This window comes from Linepithema humile, chromosome 1 (genome assembly GCF_040581485.1).
Source record: "Linepithema humile isolate Giens D197 chromosome 1, Lhum_UNIL_v1.0, whole genome shotgun sequence".
NCBI lineage: Eukaryota > Metazoa > Arthropoda > Insecta > Hymenoptera > Formicidae > Linepithema > Linepithema humile.
In genome coordinates this window covers 17,226,403-17,247,804 of record NC_090128.1, presented here as the reverse complement: position 1 = coordinate 17,247,804, position 21,402 = coordinate 17,226,403, and the positions used below count along the sequence as shown (strand labels likewise).

General features: G+C 32.2%; 1 protein-coding gene and 1 long non-coding RNA gene across 5 annotated transcripts in view; both read left to right on the top strand.

Annotated features, from left to right (window-relative positions):
• LOC105670194 (aminopeptidase N-like) overlaps window positions 1–21,402 on the top strand; it is a 59,298-nt gene that overhangs the window by 8,968 nt on the left and 28,928 nt on the right. For all 4 annotated transcript variants that reach the window (XM_067347405.1, XM_067347404.1, XM_067347406.1 and 1 more), the window contains exons 4-6: window positions 7,411–7,573; window positions 7,721–7,883; window positions 9,408–9,489. In XM_067347405.1, the coding sequence (XP_067203506.1) occupies window positions 7,411–7,573; window positions 7,721–7,883; window positions 9,408–9,489 (408 nt within the window). The remainder of the gene's footprint in view (window positions 1–7,410; window positions 7,574–7,720; window positions 7,884–9,407; window positions 9,490–21,402) is intronic.
• LOC136998409 (uncharacterized) lies at window positions 11,750–18,531 on the top strand. Its single transcript, XR_010888974.1, has 2 exons — window positions 11,750–13,786; window positions 13,849–18,531. It is a non-coding gene; the product is annotated as an uncharacterized lncRNA (long non-coding RNA).

Below are 21,402 nucleotides of genomic sequence, written 5' to 3'. Positions count from 1 at the left end.
TGGTTGTTTGCAAATGGTATAGAACTTTTTTGTTCAGAATAACGAGATCTACTTGTATCTTTTCGGTGAGACACCTTATGACAGACACCCTGTATATATATATATATATATATATATATATATATATATATATATATATACAGGGTGTCCCAGACTTACCGAATAATCGGTTCAGGGTAGACTCCTGACGTTGTTCTGAGACGAAAGTTCCTTTGGCAAAATGTCGAGGGTGTCGTAATTTCGGCGTTATAAAGAGCAAAAGTTCTCCAATCGATGCGCTGAATTTTCCCGCGCTCAGGGACATCGCACATCAAAGGAGCCCCGTGCATCGCGCAACGATTGTTTCGATCGAGCGCGTTTCTCGCGATTGTTCACGCATTCACTGTTCACTGTTTCACAGTACTCCACAAGAAAAATGGAGTCAGATCCGCCGGAGACCTCGCCGGCCAGTGCACATCGATTGCTCCGTATTGACGTAAGGCGCGGTAGGTCATACCTCTTAGTGCTCATATCGATTTTCTATTGCGGGAGCGCACGACGCTTCACGCTAGTGCTTGACAGTTCCGCGCGCGTGTCGTGATTTTGTACAATTCGGTGAGCGATCAGTCTGTCCTTTTTTGTCGGTCATACAAATGTCAATGTCGCGAAGAAAGTGTCGAAAAGTGACGCGACGATAGCCTCGCCACACACGTGCGCGAAAACGCGTCGCGTGTTAAACGCGAGATACGCGGATAGATAAATCGTACGCGGAGTGCGCCCGTGCACTGGCCGGCGAGGTCTCCGGCGGATCTGACTCCACTTTTCCTGTGGAGTACTGTGAAACAGTGAACAGTAAATGCGTGAACAATCGCGAGAAACGCGCTCGATCAAGTCAATCGTTGCGCGATGCACGGGGCTCCTTTGATGTGCGATGTCCCTGAGCGCGGGAAAATTCAGCGCATCGATTGGGAAACTTTTACCCTTCATAACGCCGAAATTACGACACCCTCGACATTTTGCCAAAGGAACTTTCGTCTCAGAACAACGTCAGGAGTTTACCCTGAACCGGTTATTCGGTAAGTCTGGGACATCCGTATATATATATATATATATATATGTATACACATACATATATATACTACAAATACACTAAAACACCAAATTGTTCAGGTATAACATAATATTTTTGATAAAACTGTCGAATAGGGAATCATTTGTCAATGACCTTGATCTTGACATATATTATCAAGATCATTACCCAACCCAGACAGCACACATGTCCAAAATCGAGACATAAGACGGCTTAAAGACGTCATTAAGACGCCTTTTAGACACGGTATCTAAAAGACGTCTTAATAATGTCTTTAAGATGTCTCATGTCCCGAATTTAGACATGTGTGCTGTCTGGGAAAGTAAGGTTTTAAAACTTATAGTTGTTGTTCATTATTTATTAAATAGTTATTAACAAAAGAAATTTATTGAATAGAATGTAATTTTCTAACACTCTGCCTACATTTAATAGAATGCATTCTTATAGCAGATTTATTTATTCAAACATGATAAATTAAATGTACGGAGCTCCTCCTCTTGTATCTCCTGCCATCCTAACTTAACCTAACTTATATTCAAGAAGCAAAGCATTATTTGGAGTGAATAATTTCTTGGAATTCAAGAATATCTTGTAATTTTCTAACATCATTTAAGAATATGTAATGTTTTTTGATTCAATCACTACGTTACATAGTCTGTCAGTTGAGTGATTTTAGAATATTTTACAATGCATTTACATATATTGATTAATGTAACTTATTATTTTAATAATTTATGGAATTTTTCATGTGAAACGTTGTACATACACTAAATATAAAACGACTATAAAGAGATATGCGAGCAAATATTCCACGCTACAGTAAACGTGATTATTATTTCATACATTACTTTTGTAGATAGAAATTTTATTCATATAACTTTACAATTATGATAAAAATATTGATGTCTTTTTTCAAATTGAGTTCTATACTACATCAATTAGATCGTTTAAATATTGAATAAAATTGTTGTTTTGCATATACGATATATCAACTATCAAATCCCTATAGTGATAATCGTAATGGTTTGATTACACTGAGCCAAGGCCTGGAACGTTTTGAACACATTTCGTATATCGAAAAACTATTTTATTATTTAGGAATAACATTTTGCCTCTCGGACATAAGTTAAATTGGATTAGTTTTTTTGGGAAGAAAGTGCAGGAGAAGGGGCTCCGCTCACACACTGACTTTACCATATTTAAATAAATATATCTGCCAACAGTACGTTCTTAAAATTAATTAAAACAGAGCTTAGAATTAGTTGCACATCTCGAGTCGATTCCCGAGAGGACGCCTCCTGTTCCCCCACTACCGTCCGGCCGTTGGAGACCGAGCCGCCGATAGCTCTGGCTCAGGAACGTTTTATATTAGAAATAGACTGGGTTGTTTAGGCATCTCTCAGGAAATCGTAACATTTTCTTCGCTACATAAATAATCTTTATTTTTATTAATAATTAAATATATATTTTACGTATGTAATATATAAATATGTATATAATAATATAATGTGTAAATATATATATAATAATGTATAAATTATGTATGTAATATATATATATTTAATTATTAATGAAAATAAACATTATTTATGTAGCAAAGAAAATGTTACGATTTCCTGAGAGATGCCTAAACAACCCAGCCTATTTCTAATATAAAACGCTCCTGAGCCAGAGCTATCGGCGGCTCGGTCGCCAGCATATATGTAATACTTCTATATTGCTAACAGAGCGAGAACAGTGGTTCCATAACCACGGCGCAGACATATGTTTTACCTCTTTTTCTAATGGGTACTTACCTCCATAAGCGCATGCGTGTAATTTTTATCTCAGCCAATAGGAAAACACATAAATGATTAAATTAAAAGTTTTAATCATATTGGGATACCATTCGACAATGATATTATGAATAATCATGTCATGACACAAGACATATTTGATAATCACAGAGTGCAATTATGCAAATATGTAATTGATTTATACATTAACGTTAGATTATTTCATGAATCAAAACAAATGTCAGAAAAAGATCAATATTTACGAAGTAAGTTTAATAAATAAATATTGTTTAAAAACTTGTAATTAAAAAAAATATGATTATTATTATCATTCTTATTACTTTATAACCTATAAAAAATTTAAAAAAATATTATTTTAATAGTATTTTAATATTGTTTTAAATTTAAAAAAATATTATTATTACTTTATATTTGTCTAATAAATTAAAATAAATTAAATTATTTTAATTTTGTAATAATATATATATATGTATACAATAACGTATTAGATGTACCTATATATATATAAATAACTATTTTACACATGATTGTAAATATTTTTACAGATTTTTCTCATAATAAATATGAAGTGTTATTTTTAACGTATGAAAGGTATTTGAAAAACTCGCCACCTACCATGCATGCGCACAATGATCAAAGTACCAATTTTCTTCTGTCTCTCTTTTTTGGGACACGTTCCACTTACGGAAAAGATGCTATGTTAGCAATATAGGAGTATTATACAGGGTGAGGCAAAAGTATGGAAACCCCCGAATAAGTTTTGAGGAAGGCATTTTACGAAAAAATGTTAAATACAAAAGTTTTAGGAAATTTCTCTGGCTTTTCAATGGTGACCTTGGATTTGACCTTGACCGTGACCTTGAAGATCAGAGTAATTTTTTAAAATGGAAACCCCTATTTTTGATTCCAAAATCTAATAGCTGGTGTCAAGAGCTTTTCAAAACACTATAATGAAGTTATTTTTCATTAAGTACTTTTCGAGTTATGAGGCTTGTAAATTACAGTATTTTGACATAAAATACAAAATATCTTGTAAAACATTCAATTTTTGGGAATCTTACCTTAATACTTTTATGCATAAAATAATGAGACAAATCAATTGGTATAAAGAAAACACATAGTTGCTTTCAAGAAAAAATATGTAGTTTGCAACATGCAACTGCATACTTTTTTTTAAAACCAATGTGTTTTCTTTATACCAATTGATTCGTCTCATTATTTTATGCATAAAAGTATTAAGGTAAAATTCCCAAAAATTGAATGTTTTACAAGATATTTTGTATTTTATGTCAAAATACTGTAATTTACAAGCCTCATAACTCGAAAAGTACTTAATGAAAAATAACTTCATTATAGTGTTTTGAAAAGCTCTTGACACCAGCTATTAGATTTTGGAATAAAAAATAGGGGTTTCCATTTAAAAAAATTACTCTGACCTTCAAATGACCTTCAAGGTCACGGTCAAGGTCAAATCCAAGGTCACCATTGAAAAGCCAGAGAAATTTCCTAAAACTTTTGTATTTAACATTTTTTCGTAAAATGCCTTCTTCAAAACTTATTCGGGGGTTTCCATACTTTTGCCTCACCCTGTATATATGGTCGCCAGCGGCCGGGCGATAGTGGGGGAACAGGAGACTTCATCTCGGGAATCGGCCCGAGATGTGCAACTAATTCCAATCGCCGTATTAAATAAACATGGTGTCAGAAAATTACGTTCTGCTCAGTAAATTCTCTTTTGTTTATAACTTTTTCGTTGAATTTTAAATAATTGTTAACAAAATACAAAAAAAAGCAATCATATTTATTTAATTTTCTATATATCATAGAATTTCTGTAAAATTACAATCGTCTAGTTTCAATCGAAGCACCTAGTCCGGCGTAGAACCGAATTTAAGTCGATGAAAACGCGATAGACTACGTTCATTTCACTCCCGCTTCAATCCAGAAAATACTTTACTTCCAATGGAAACAGCACACTAAATTTATTCCGCACCGAAGTAGAATCGGATTTCGGTGGAAACTAGACCAATGTTAGAGATCGATGCACTATTTATATCTTATCCGTACGTGATTCGTGTACAATAAAATTGACAGAAAGACGGTTGTTTTAATCAACACACAAGAAAAAATAAAAGAAAAAAAATTAAATAAAATAAACTCAATATACTCGATTAGTTTGAATCTTATTTGACTATGTGATCAACGAAACAAATTATGGATAATGATAAAGTTCTTCACTTATTTCGCAAGATTTTATGATCCGCATACTCGCACCGTCGGTACGAGAAAGGTGGGGTGGGGGGCGAGAGAGAGAGAGAGAGAGAGAGAGAGAGAGAGAGAGAGAGAGAGAGAGAGAGAGAGAGAGAGAGAGAGAGAGAGAGAGAGAGAGAGAGGAATAGTATACTGTTGGACTATGAGAGTTCGAAAAAACTTACTATTTCCGCTTATTATCTCTATACTCCTATATATATGTTTTTAATTGTACATATAATATAAACTTTATTTCATAAACCTCTTACGAAATATCCCATACAGCATCGAAAAATTGCAGAAACATTGCATAAACTTTACATTGAAACATTATAATATTGCATGGAAGTTGCGAAATGTTTCTGCAATGTAACTGCAAGCTTGCGACGACGTTAAAATGTCCGCTCTTGGAAATATTACAATGTAAGACTACAGTAATGTTACAGTGCAATCTATTTATAATATTGAAACGCCTTACTACAAATATGCAGAATGCTTCAGATTTTAATATAGATAAACTTTAAAAATATATAAAGACATTCAAAAGAGATAAGAAAAAACTCGTTGCAATTGTGTAAGTTCACAATTTTTTTGCATCCAAAATTTGGATATGAGCGTCACCGGTATATATATGTATGTATGTATATATGTATAGCAAAAACACTTAGTCTAATATAATTAAATAATAAAAATTAAATAATCAGATAATTAAATTTAAATAATTTATATTATAAAATTTTATTTATATGGAAATTCGACTCTACATCCTAATTAATACAATAAAAGGATAATTTTTATTCATTCAGACATTTATCTGTCCGATTTCTAAACAATCAGTTTAATATCTGAATTCCCTGTGTTGAGGTCGTATCAGAAAAATTAAGCTGATAAAAATAATTACTATGTCTTTAATCTTACTAGCCACTCTTTGCAAGTTTTATATAATCATCATGACTAAAACTTAAATGCGAGATAGATTGCGCAACGCGCGTCGCATAGCGGTAAACGGACAAACTAGCAATTACAGAATATTGTTTTTGTAATGTTTTGAAATGTTGCTGTCACATTCTCATGAAATATTACAATTACATGTTCCAATAATGTCTCAACAATATTACATTGCAACTTGCAAGATTGTAACATTGCTGCAATGTAATTGCAATGTTCTGTGCTGTATGGGATAAAAGCATTAAATAAAACTAATAAAACAAATAACTTATACATAAATTACATTTTTTATTTTTAATAAACGGTGACTGACGGCTAAAACCTTTTCTTTTTTTTACTTAGGACTATGACTTTGGTAACATATGTCAAGATCGAAGTCATTGGCAGGTGATCCTCTATTCGGCAGTTTTATTGTATTCTTATTGTAAAATTCAGATTCAGTAATCTTTAAATTCATTTTTAATCAAAAATTGTTAAATGCTTATTTATTATTTCGTAATAATTTATACAGCATAAAATATTTCAAATACATTGCAGCATTATTGCAGATTATAATGTAATATAACAGAGACATGCAAAAATATAAAACTGCATCATAATATCTTCTGATATTCCTGCAATATCTGGAAACATTAAAAAAATATAATGTTATAATTATATCTAGCAATAACATTACAACAATATTTTGTAATTTCTGTGCTGTTACAATACTTATTGCAATGAAATCTTTCTGCGAGAACTTGTGCTCTAACTACGATATACAGACTTAAATTTCATAATTATAGTAAAAATTTTGAATGTAACTTTATTAATTAAAATCAATAGGAGCGTAAAGAGCCACAATGCTAGTTCTTCGTGCGAAGGTTAAGATATATTCGTTAAAATTGTTTACATCAAATCAAATCAAACCATTAATCTTGACCATTAAGATCTTGACTTGTAAGATGTAAAGACTATCTATTCTCTGTTTTTCTACCTCGTTCTCTCTACGTGGACTAGCGTTTTGACATGAATTTAATTCAATACTAACTTATTTTCTACCGAACTACAATCGCATGGAAAGGATGATTTTAATGTCTTCCACATCTTTTACGTTATGTTAAATTTTGCGAGCAAATTTTTCTTTTTATTTGTATTATTATTAATGTACACTGAAGAAGGCCTGATGGCAGGTTGAAACGTTTGATTTGATTTGATGTAAACAATTTTAACGAATATATCTTAACCTTCGCACGAAGAACTAGCATTGTGGCTCTTTACGCTCCTATTGATTTTAATTGATTTTAGTAATCAGTAGAGCCTTATATATCATTAATTGTAACTTTATTACATGAAAACAATTTTCAGAGAAGAAGATATTATATATAATGAAATATTAAATCCCGTTGTGCGCCAACTGGAAGTAGCAAACTTTATGTCACGTAAAGTGATACAGTTTTGGTACAATGACGTATTTCTGTGGTTAAAAGAAGGTTTTGTAACATTCATTGGAACGTATATCTTACATAAGGTTGTTTGATATCTTTATTATATTTTTAGACTTTACGATAAAAACAATCAAAAGTTTAATAGCTGCAATCAGCAGCGCTAAATGCATATTGCTAATGCAAATATATTTTTGAATTAAATATTTATTCGCTTATATCAAATTTTCCAGATTCCATTATACCTGCCTAACATAATGGAGTTATTTGTTGTCCAACAACAACAGGAGTCTTTACGTTTCGATACTCCTTCTGTTATAGATCCTCTTACATTAACGTGTGACAGAAATATCTCTACAGATCATTTAATAAGATCACCTCCATATTATCTCAAATGTAAGTTTAAGTAAATAATACTAAAAAAAACTGCATATGATTTAAGAATGTATAATTTTAAAATATTGATAATTATACATAGATTTGAAAAATTTATAAGAAAATGTATGAAAACTTACAAATTAATTAAAATATAATTTATTTACATACAGAGTGAACCATTTAACTTGGCACAATGGAATATCGTGAAAACTATGCATTTAAAAAAAAAATGTTTTAAACAAAACTTGCTTGGTTTCGAGGAGGAAACAAAATAGCGTTATTAATTTTTGAGTTGGTGGACATTTTCAAGGTCAATCCAAGATCAACTTCTTTTTTTTAATGGAAACCTATATTTTTCTTTACGACATATTATTCTATGTAAAAAAACAAACAACTTTTGTCTGAACCATGTTTCCATCCGACCTCCATATTTCAAAACATAAAAAGATTTAATTGTTTTTCAAAATGTTTTATTATAACATTTTTGTTACATTTGCAACTGTGACCCTCACTTCAATAAATGCTCAAAGTAGTGACCTTGCACTTCCAAGCACTTATTGACACGTTTTATAAACGATTGATGCACAGATAGTAGAGTTTCTTTCTTGATACTTCTGCAAGCATTTATGATTCGCTTTTTTATACTTTCTGGAGTTGTTGGTGGGTCGTGGGATGTACCTTTTCTTTAAGATAGCCCCATAAAAAAAATCCACTGGTGTGAGATCAGGTGACCTAGCCGGCCAACGGACTGGACCACCCCGACCTAGAAAGACGGAATATGTGGTTCCAGCATGATGGTTGCCCATCGCATTATTCACATACTGCACAACAAGTATTACATCGAAATTATAATAGGCGTTGGATAGGTCGAAGTAGTCCAGCTGGCCGGCTAGGTCATCTAATCTTACACCAGTGGATTTTTTTTATGGGGCTACCTTAAAGAAAAGGTATATCATGACTCACCAACAACTCCAGAAAATATGAAAGAGCGAATCATAAATGCTTGCAGAAGTATCAAGAAAAAAACTCTACTATCTGTGCATCAATCGTTCATAAAACGTGTAAATAAGTGCTTGGAAGTGCAAGATTATCACTTTGAGCATTTATTAAAGTGAGTTTCACAGTTGCAAATGTAACAAAAATGTTATAATAAAATATTTTGAAAAACAATTGAATTTTTTTATATTTTCGAATATGGAAGTCGGATGGAAAAATGATTCAGACAAAAGTTGTTTGTTTTTTTACATAGAATAATATGTCGTAAAGAAAAATATAAGTTTCCATTTTAAAAAAAAGTTGACCTTGGATTGACCTTGAAAACGTCCACCAACTTAAAAATCAATGACGCTATTATGTTTCTCCCTCGAAACCAAGCAAGTTTTGTCTAAAACATTTTTTTTCAAAATGCATAGTTCTTACGATATTCCGTTGTGCCAAGTTAAATGGTTCACCCTGTATATGTATAAAAACAATTTTATAAAAATAAAACAAAAATATACTGTAAATTACTTAATAAGTATTTTGTAATTTTAATTGTTACAGCACCTGTTATATGGTACATGTTATTGTATCTATTACCTCAGAATGTGTTTTGGACGAGTATCCAAAAATATGTAGACATGCAGTAAGTATTACTTTTGGACATAATTATTATATAGAAAAATTGAACATTGAGAAAGAATGACGTTCTTTAAATTCTACTATCAAAAAACATAGGTACAAACTTCTTCAACCTATCAAATTATCTTGTCTACAATACAAAACAGCGTATTGTTGATTTTAAAAATTAAAATATTATTTTTACTAAGATGCTGGAGTGCTAGCTGAACTAAAATGCGAAAGCGCCATCATTTCGATGGAACTAAAAATAAGATTGACGTTATCGGCGTAATGTCCATGTATACGTATTTGTTTGTCAGATAACTCACTACACTGACATGTGGTCAAATGCAGTGATGCGATATCTCCTACCGGGCTCCCGGCTCTCGAGTCCCAATTAACTAAGAAATGTTTACGTCACGCGTCCGTGTGCACTCGGCCGTTCGGTTATATATATATATATATATATATATATATAGAGAGAGAGAGAGAGAGAGAGAGAGAGAGAGAGAGAGAGAGAGAGAGAGAGAGAGAGAGAGAGAGAGAGAGAGAGAGAGAGAGAGAGAGAGAGAGAGAGAGAGAGAGAGAGAGAGAGAGAGAGAGAGAGAGAGAGAGAGAGAGAGAGAGAGAGAGAGAGAGAGAGAGAGAGAGAGAGAGAGAGAGAGAGAGAGAGAGAGAGAGAGAGAGAGAGAGAGAGAGAGAGAGAGAGAGAGAGAGAGAGAGAGAGAGAGAGAGAGAGAGAGAGAGAGAGAGAGAGAGAGAGAGAGAGAGAGAGAGAGAGAGAGAGAGAGAGAGAGAGAGAGAGAGAGAGAGAGAGAGAGAGAGAGAGAGAGAGAGAGAGAGAGAGAGAGAGAGAGAGAGAGAGAGAGAGAGAGAGAGAGAGAGAGAGAGAGAGAGAGAGAGAGAGAGAGAGAGAGAGAGAGAGAGAGAGAGAGAGAGAGAGAGAGAGAGAGAGAGAGAGAGAGAGAGAGAGAGAGAGAGAGAGAGAGAGAGAGAGAGAGAGAGAGAGAGAGAGAGAGAGAGAGAGAGAGAGAGAGAGAGAGAGAGAGAGAGAGAGAGAGAGAGCGCGGATGTCTCTGTCTTGCTACCATCGAGCCGACGTAAATACATAGCGGACGACAAATGCTAAAAAACAAGCACTTCTAATCGAGTAAAACGAGTGCCTAAAATATTCGACGTCCCGTATTCGAGACTTGATTTTAGCAACTTTTTTTTTCTTTTTTCCATATTTCTAACAGTGTAAATTAGTTAATAATGTTTTTTGGCTAAAAAATATTATTACATATATTAATAATATATTTGCATATATTAAACTAATAACTAATTATTTTAGAAATAGTACTGATTTGCTATTGTAAATAGAAAAATGAAGTTATTTTACAACATACATATTGCGACAAAATGCAATTTAACATATGCAATTATTATTAATAAATATAAAATAATATTTTTTAGCCAAAAGCATTATCTAATAATTTATTTGATGGTACAGTGCTAGTAACAAATATCCAAAAAAGGAAAAAAAATGTTACAAAAGCAGTTTTCAAACACAAGATTTTCAATGTTCCTGCCACTCGCTTTACTCGATTAGCCACGTTTGTTTCTTAACATTTACCTCTATCAAAAGATTACACACCTGAAAAATTTTTAACTGTTTATTTTTAATTACTGCATATTAGCAAGAGTTACTGTACTGTGGAGATTAGTGGAGGAACGGTAACATACAATGCAGTCAAATACATCTTACAAATGCAGTCAAATAGATCTAACAAGGGATGTTCACAAGTGTCCCCCTCCCTCGATTTGATTCTCCTTGAAATATGTTGTAAAACATACAATTTGAGGAGACACGTATTTTTTTATACCGGCTCTAACTCAAATTTAAGGGGTGAAACATCCCTTTGAAAAAAACGGGTTTTTTCTTTGTGTGTAAATATCGCCAAAACCGTAGGAGATATAAAAAAATGTTTCAAATAGAAGTTGTATGGCTTGTAATGGGCTTTATAACTGTGTAGTAAAATTTTCAAAAAATGTAATTTTTTTCTATTTACCCCCACCCTTTGTTATTATTTTTTTGAATTTTAAAATTTTTGTAATGACAAAAGTTGTAGCATTTTTTACGCTGAATTCAACCATATATGATTTTATTATGTTCCGAAATCGCATCTTTCAAAAATGAGTCATCAGTATCATACTATATGCGTCGCGCTGCATGACGCATCGTTTATACCGCACTTGTGTTGAGCAATAGTCATTAAATAAATATAAAAATAACATGTTATTACATATTTGCGAAAAAAAATTAAATTATTGCTAAAGCATCCCTTTCACATTACACCCTTATAGATAATCGCTGCATTTCGTGCGCAGCGCGTTGTCATATGCAAGTTAGTTATCAGCGCATATTACACTTTGAAGTTTCGCTTGTAGTGACTACGGGAAAATAATTTATGAAACAAAAACAGTGAATGAATTAATCTATTCAACATATATCCACCTTGACTTTACCCTCTTGGCCCAACTTGACTGACAATGAATTGAAATATAAAATTCCGTAAAGTTTACTCTTTTTCAATAATTTTAATATACTGCGATATATTCTACATTTGACGCATCAGGATTTCTGGCTGATTTAACGCTACGAGCTTTACTTTAGCAATGTTCTCGGGACAAATATCAAGAGACACGGTAGTGTCTCGCGCCAAGTTCACGCGCAGCGCAAGACCGACCGTGTATCTTTACGCGAGACGGAAGGTTCAGATGAGCCGAGATTATCGGATTTTAATAACGGCTGGGCCGATTGAGTTGGTAATAGGCTTAATCGAAAGCGCATACCCAAATTACATAAGAAAAATATGCTTGTTTTTGCTCTGTGTGCTTTATAAATCACGATATATGCATCCAAAGTCGAGAAATCTAAAAAATCATCATTTTTCTCGGATGTCACGCTAAAATGTAACGCATGTCTTATTGGTCAGCGTCGTCAGCACGCAACCAATCAGAACGCACTCAACTCAGATTTTTAATATGGCGGCGCTCAGATTTATATACATAGAACAGAAATATTAAACTTTGATATTTAATTTTATTTATTTTGGACAAATCATACACTAAAGTCTCGAATCATGTGCTTTTTTGACAGAAAGTATGATAAAATTAAAATTTATACAATCATACCAATTATCACTATGCCTTATGTGACAATTGTTTAGAGACTTTAGTGTATGATTTGTCTAAAATAAATAAAATTAAATAACTCAAAGTTTAATATTTCTGTTCTATGTATACTAAGTTAGTTCCAACAATATTTATAATTTCTAGTCAATTTTATTACAATCAAAACAAAACAGTGTTTTACCTTTCAAAAAAATTGTTGTATATATTAAATAAAAAAAACTGTCGTATATATATTATTAAAAAAAAAGAAATATCTATCAAAAAATTACCTTTTTTAAAAAAAGGTAAAAAAAAGGCGCCAAGTACACGTTCTTGTCACAACTAAAACAAAACAGTATTGTTTTACTTTTCAAAAAAATTGTCGTATATATTAAACCTTTCAAAAAAACCTGTCATATATATTAAAATTTTCAAAAAAAGCTATCCTATATACTTCTTACAAAAAAATATGATATCAGGAAATGACACCAAGTAGGACTAAAGAACTATGAAAAAACTTGTATACTATTTCTATAAAACTCTTCTATAAAACTCTTCTATAAAACTCTTGTACATAAAGCTGTCGTATATATAATTAATTATATTATATACTATATTTTATCTTATTTTACATATATTATACTATATATACTATATATATTATTAGATATACTATATATTATAAAAAAATAAAAAAAATATTTAAAAAATAAAAATATTTATTAAAAAACGCAAAAAAACTTGGCGCTGCTACACCTCAAAGTAATGAAATTAACATGTAGTTTACTGTAGCAGCGTTAAATTTTTTTGCGTTTTTTAATAAATATTTTTATTTTTTAAATATTTTTTTAATTTTTTTATAATATATGTAAAGAAAAAGTATTTTCTTCAATTTAAACGAGCCGCGCTCCTCGGACTCGGCGCACCATGCAAACTGACCCCACTAGATGGAACGAGCAATACGAGAAATACATCGACTGATTATCGACAGACAGGGAGACAGAGACGAGAGGAAAAGATAGACAAAGAGAAACGAGCACACGTATGCAAGGAAGAATTAGGAGAGAAAGATAAAGTAGTTAAAAGATATTGTGAAAGACTAGAGACCAAGTTAGTGTAAATAAAAGGATAATAATAGGCTTTAATTGTCGTTTCTTTGTTTACAGGTAAGAGTGGGAACATTGTAAATAGTTGTGAATAGTGAATAAATTTTAAACTTTGTTTACAGAGAAACATATTGTGTCGATTATTATCCGTGAACGACCTAAGAGAGGATAATTGTCTTATAAAACGACAATTTTAGTCAATATGGAAAAACTACAATTTGAGTTTACAGTAGTAGCATCAAACAAGAATGACAAAACAAATATAATTAGTATAACCTCAATTAATACAGAGGAAGGGAAAAGGTATGTCCTACCTGCAGAGTTTAGACATATAGGTTATCACAAGGAATTAACAAAAACAGAAAATTATAGTAAATTAAAAAACACTCTGAAAACAAGACACCAAAAAAGAAAAGTGTGGATAAAAATGACAAAAGAGTTAAAAAATATTTACATAGATGAAGACCAGAATTTGCAATTTGAGAACCAATATCTAGAAGAAATAGACGAGGAAAAATCAGAAGATAAAACACAAAATGATAACTTAACAAAAATATTGGAAAAACTTGTGGAGTCATCAAAAAGAAAGGAAGAAGGGAAGAATTTAAAACAAATTTCGGAAAAGTTTATGATTGAAAAATTTACCAGCAAACATTCAAACGCGAAACAATGGATAGAAACATTCGAGAAAGAGTGTACAAGATTCGACATTATAGAAGATGAAACAAAGATAGAAATACTAAGATTGTTTTTAGACAGATCCTGTTCAGACTGGCACTGTGCAACATTAACAAAGTTAACTGTTGAGGCCAGATGGGATGAATGGAAAGATAGATTTTTAGAGACCTTTGCGGATAAAGGATAGAGCACTGTGAAATATGCTTTATCATTTAGATATAAAGAAGGAGCACTTACGGATTATGCAATAAAGAAAGAAAGACTTTTGTTAAGTACATGAATAAAGATATAGATTCAAAAACACTGACAACCCTAATAGCAATTGAATTGCCAGAATTTATTATAAACAAAATAGACAGAGAACAATGCCAAGATTCAACCGCTTTATTTAACGAAGTCAGGAAATATGAAAATCTAATATATAAAAAAGCTTATCTACACAAAAATGAGTTTGGATATAAAAAGAAAAGTGAAGAAAAAAAACCGTGCAGAACATGCGAAAGTTTGAATAAAGGCATTAGATATCACCCTGCAGAAAAATGTTGGTTCAAAACAAAAGACGAAGGAAAATATACCAACACAACAAATTTAGTAGGTAACAACTCAGTTATTGATGTAAAGTTAAACACCGAGAAAAAAAACGAATAAATACACCATTAATCAGGGTCAAGCTATTAATAGAAGATAAGCTAGAAATTCAAGGAACATATGATCCAGGATCTCAGGTATCACTTATAAATTCAAGACTGATTAAAATAAAAGAAAAAAAAAACGATGTAAATAAAATATACTTGAAAACGGTTAATGGTGTGGGAACAACAAAAGGATTAATTACAATTAAGATAAAAATATTTGATACTGAAAAAAAATGGACGTGTACATAGTTGAAGAAGAAAATTTTCAGGACTTCATCATTGGGCTAGATATGATAAAAAACTTTAAATTAATACAGAACGAAGATTTACAAATTTCACAAAAGAAAGAACCAGATTTAAAAATAAAAACAGATAATTACAATAAAAATAAACAATACTTCGTAAATTTTAACGAACACATCAAAGAAGATGAATTTAAAGTTATTCTAGACCATTTAGATAATATAAAGAAAACCAGGATAAAAAAACTAATAGAAGAATATAACCCCATATTTGCAAAAGACAAATATGACATCGGTTCGGTAACAGACTATGAGGCTAGAATAGATCTAATTGTGGATAAATACTGAAGTAAAAGACCATACAGATGTACAATAGAGAATAAAAAAGAAATTGAAGAGCAAGTGGGGAAGTTACTAGAGAAAGGAATAATTGAAGAATCCTACAGCCCTTTCGCTGCGCCAGTGACATTAGCCTATAAAAGAGATGAAGGAAAGAAATCTAGATTATGTATAGACTTCAGAGACTTAAATAAGATTATTATACCACAGGCCCAACCATTTCCACTAATAGACGACCTGATAATAAAAACAAGAAACTGCAAATACTATACTACACTAGATATAAATTCTGCTTTTTGGTCGATCCCACTACGCATTGAAGATAGAAAGAAAACAGGATTCGTAACACAGGATGGACACTTTCAATGGACATGCCTACCATTCGGATTAAAGACGTCACCAGCAATTTTCCAAAGAATTTTATCCAACATATTAAGAAAACATAATCTTAAAGAATTCACAGAAAACTATATAGACGACATATTAATTTTTTCAGAATCATTTCAAGAACATGTAGAACATATAAAAAGAGTACTGGATGCGATAATAAATGAAGGTTTCAGGTTAAAACTAAAAAAATGTACATTTGCAGCAAAATCAGTGAAATATCTCGGACACATAATAGAAAACAATACAGTGAGACCAGTGAAAGATAATTTAATTTCAATTCAAAATTTTCCAACCCCTAAAACACAAAAAAATATCAGACAATTCTTAGGAAAAGTCAATTTTTATCATGAGTACATACCGAAAAGCTCGATATTGTTAGACTCACTACATAGATTATTGAGGAAAAATGAAAAATTTATATGGGCAGGAGATTGTGAAAGGTCTTTTACAGAAATAAAAAAATTGCTATGCTCTCAACCAGTGCTAGAGATATTCGACAAAGATTTGCCTATACGGATTTACACAGACGCATCACTTGAAGGTATAGGCGCAGTATTAAAACAGGTACAGCACAACGAAATAGAGAAGCCAGTAGCGTACTTCTCAAAGAAATTAAACGAATCCCAAAAAAGAAAAAAAGCGATATATTTGGAAAGCCTGGCTGTCAAAGAAGCGGTAAAATATTGGCAACACTGGTTGATCGGTAGAAGATTTGAAGTGTATTCAGACCATAAACCGCTAGAGAACATGAACATCAAAGCTAAAACGGATGAAGAACTAGGTGACATAAATTATTATTTATCACAATACGACTTTCAAATAAAATATGTCCCAGGAAAAGATAACGCCGAAGCGGATTGCCTAAGCCGAAATCCAGTATTAGAACCAAGCGAGAATACGGAAGAAGTACTGAAATTAGTAAATTTAATGAAGATAGAGGAAATAAAGATAGACCAAAATGAAAATAAATGGATAAAGAAAAGGGAAGCGAAATTAATTAAAAAAGATGGAATATTCTATAGAAAAATCAGAAATAAAGAGAAGATAATTTTATCCGAAGAATCAAGTATAGAGATAATAAAAGAAATACATTATGAATAGTGCCACATAGGGATTAGACAAACAATAAATAAGATATGTCCATATTATACAGCCAGAAATCTAACAGAAAATATAAAAAAAATATGCAAGACATGTGAAATATGTACCAAAAATAAGTCTAGAAGCCAAGAAAAATATGGTCTGATGTCACAGTTAGGACCAGCAACCAGACCGTTTGAAATAATGTCAATAGACACTATTGGAGGCTTTGGAGGACTAAGATCGACAAAAAATACCTTCACCTACTGGTTGATCATTTTACCAGATACGCAGTTATTACAACTTCGAAGACACAAAATGCTACTGATTTTATCAAGCTAGTAAAAAACGTACTAGAAACAGACAAGATTGAAACAATACTCACAGACCAATACCCAGGCATCAATTCGAGGGAATTTAAAGAATACCTAGAAGAAAACGATGTTAGACTGATTTTCACTGCTGTAAATGCACCATTTTCAAATGGCTTAAACAAAAGATTAAACCAGACGCTAGTCAATAAAATAAGATGTAAAATAAAAGAAGGTAAAAAGGAAAAAGCTTGGACAACGGTTGCTAGGGAATGTGTAGAAAGATACAATGAGACAGAACATACGGTCACTGGTTTTGCATCAAAGTATCTGCTGGATGGCACGGACACAAGTATTTTACCTAAAGAATTAAGAAGAGGACAACACCAGGAGGACTGGATGAAAGATAAGAAATTAGCCCTAGAAAGAACCATTAAGTCACATGATTATAATAAAAAATTATTTAATAAAAATAGGAAACATCACGAGTTTAATACAGGTGACATGGTATATATAGAAAATGGTAATAGATTAAACAGGAAAAAGCTAGACGATTTGAGAATTGGACCATTTAAGATAACGAAAAAAATATCGAACTCGATATACAAAATTAAGACTAATAGAAAAAAATCAGAGACAAGCTTGTTCCACATAACAAAACTGATCCCAATATCGGGAATGGATGAGGACACAGATGAAGAGGATTAAACCGGAAAACCTAAGGTGAGAATGCGCTGCGACGATTCTCATCCTAGGGGGGGAGATGTAAAGAAAAAGTATTTTCTTCAATTTAAACGAGCCGCGCTCCTCGGACTCGGCGCACCATGCAAACTGACCCCGCTAGATGGAACGAGCAATACGAGAAATACATCGACTGATTATCGACAGACAGGGAGACAGAGACGAGAGGAAAAGATAGACAAAGAGAAACGAGCACACGTATGCAAGGAAGAATTAGGAGAGAAAGATAAAGTAGTTAAAAGATATTGTGAAAGACTAGAGATTAAGTTAGTGTAAATAAAAGGATAATAATAGGCTTTAATTGTCGTTTCTTTGTTTACAGGTAAGAGTGTGAACATTGTAAATAGTTGTGAATAGTGAATAAATTTTAAACTTTGTTTACAGAGAAACATATTGTGTCGATTATTATCCGTGAACGACCTAAGAGAGGATAATTGTCTTATATATATATAGTATATCTAATAATATATATAGTATATATAGTATAATATATGTAAAATAAGATAAAATATAGTATATAATATAATTAATTATATATACGACAGCTTTATGTACAAGAGTTTTATAGAAGAGTTTTATAGAAATAGTGTACAAGTTTTTTTATAGTTCTTTAGTCCCACTTGGTGCCATTTCCTGATATCATATTTTTTTGTAAGAAGTATATAGGATAGCTTTTTTTGAAAATTTTAATATATATGACAGGTTTTTTTGAAAGGTTTAATATATACGACAATTTTTTTGAAAAGTAAAACAATACTGTTTTGTTTTAGTTAGACTTTACGGCACTTCTTATGAACTCGCATAGTACCTCCCTGTAGAGAGTTTTTCGGCAATGTCCTCTTTTCGCTCAATACTGGCTTTCCGGATGGTTTCAAGATCGCGCGGAGTGAACTTTGGGTGCTCGCTCGGTATGATCAGTTTTTGGTCCCAAATAACAACTCGCCATGCTGCCTAATTGGTGTAGTACGTGTCGTAAGGCAACGCAAATAATACGCGCGTAACAACTTTTAATAAAAGTTTGTTTCTCTTTCAAAAGCGGTTTTAGACAAATTACTTACTTGCTCGTACTGAGTATTGCGAAGAAACTACCAATAGATTTTGCTCCAAAGCGGAATTTCAAATTTTATGTCGCAAAAACCTTTTTTCTCTGCGCTGAAAGAAAAATCCGGTTAAAATTGATCGGAAAATTTATTCAAAAGGTAACAAACGGATATTATCGATCCCTTCAAACGAAAAAAATAACCGATAAAGGCTGAAATGACCGATCAAAAAATTCCGATTAAAAAATATCCGTTTGTTACTTTTTGAACGAATAGTCCGATTATATTATGTCCGATCAATAGATCTAACATCTGATCGGAATTTTCCCCTTAAATATACCAATTAATATTAAGAAATTGAATATTTGTATCACTTCTTCTTCTACTTTGAGTTTTTCAAGAACAGTTCTAACTGTATTACAACTCATTTCTTTCACTTCTTAATAATTGACATGTAATACACTATTATATATATAATATTGCACACAATATTGCGTCACACTGCCTTCACGCTGCTTCGATAACGAACACGAGACAATAGAGTACAGGCTCGTGCACGCTGGGCCCATCGGTACGACTGTTAGCACGACCAATCACAATCGAGTTACCAGTGCACGCGCGACTTCGAAATGTGTACACATGTATTTCATCGGACTTCTGAACGGATAAATTGTATTCCATCGGATATTACACTTTGTCGGATAATATTTTAATCGGATATAGTACATTAGATCGAACATTCAGCTTGATCGGAAAAAATACCTTATTTTTATCCGATCAAGTGCAATGTCTGATCATATTATATATCAATTTAAACGGATAAGTAAATCGCAGCTCATTATCCGTTCATATTTCATTGGAAATTTTATTTTATCGGATAAAGGCATCCATCATTTTATTGGATAGTTCCAAATCCATTCAAAATCAATCGGATAAGATGTTCAAACGGTTTTTTCCGATTAGAGTCGCTGGATTTTTTTCTCAGTGTGATTGCGAGCGAAGCAAAAGGGGGGGGGGAGGGAATCATGGGGGTTTTTCAAACATAATTGGCAGACACTAACGGAACACCTCTGTAAATTATCAGATTTCCGCGAATTATTTTGAGATTTTGATAAAATTTCACTTTATTGACTGGGCTAATACTGGAATGGACACTACCATGCTATACTCTGTCCAGCGAGAGAGTAGGTTCGGTCTGCGTATAGGAGAAGTATAGCGGACAAAGTGGGGAGAGAATGCACGCTACTCGTTGTCAGTACCGTATACGCAAATACAATACACTCGGGCCCGGGAAGAAAATTAAGTTGGTGAAATAATGTCGACATTTCAATGTAATGTCAAATCGAAATCGTTGTAATATATTTAAATTACACAGTTGAATGTTTAAAGACGTCTTATGTCCCAATTTTGGACACGCGTACTGTTTGGGAAATTATTAATTTTTATTCATCAATATTTACTTGGCCTGCTTTGTTTTCCTTCACAGGAAATGACATTAACGACACTTCCAATTCCTCTTCCATTGCACTATGTACGAGTTAGTAAACACTTTACTAACAGAAAAACGTTAACACGTTCGCTACCACGGTCGATTTGAGAAAACGCGTAACACAGACCGTGCTTTGTTTTTAGTATTTTTGTACAATATATTGCAAATTTTCATGAATGCACACATGAAATGTAATAAATAGGAATAATGAACATGTTTCCCAACGTGTCACAAATATGTGACACTGAGCTGTGAGACAAATATTTTGAATATAGACCACACGTCACACATATGTGACACGTCAATTTTAGAAAAATGAATAGATTATTTATTGGAAAATAATAATTAAGTAATAATAATTAAGTAATAATTAAGTAATTATTAATAAATAGAAGCTATTTTTGAAGTAAAATGTGATTTATTTACATTTTTTGATATATTTAAAACATTTATCAAAGCATAAACCTATTAGAGCGTTATTGTTAGTTTTATAAACTTCACATGCGTACCAAATGGCAGTGCGCTGCTTTTTTTTGCGCATACACGACATCTCAACCTTTTATTTAATTTTATCGGGAAATGTACATTTAAATCATTGCTACGTTGAAGCGTAGGTATTACGCTATCGGCATTTAGCAATTTCAATGCAATATTATTTCTATAGTCTACATAAGACATTGCTACAGAATTAACTTTATTGAACAACCAACATCCATTCCAAATTGCCACAT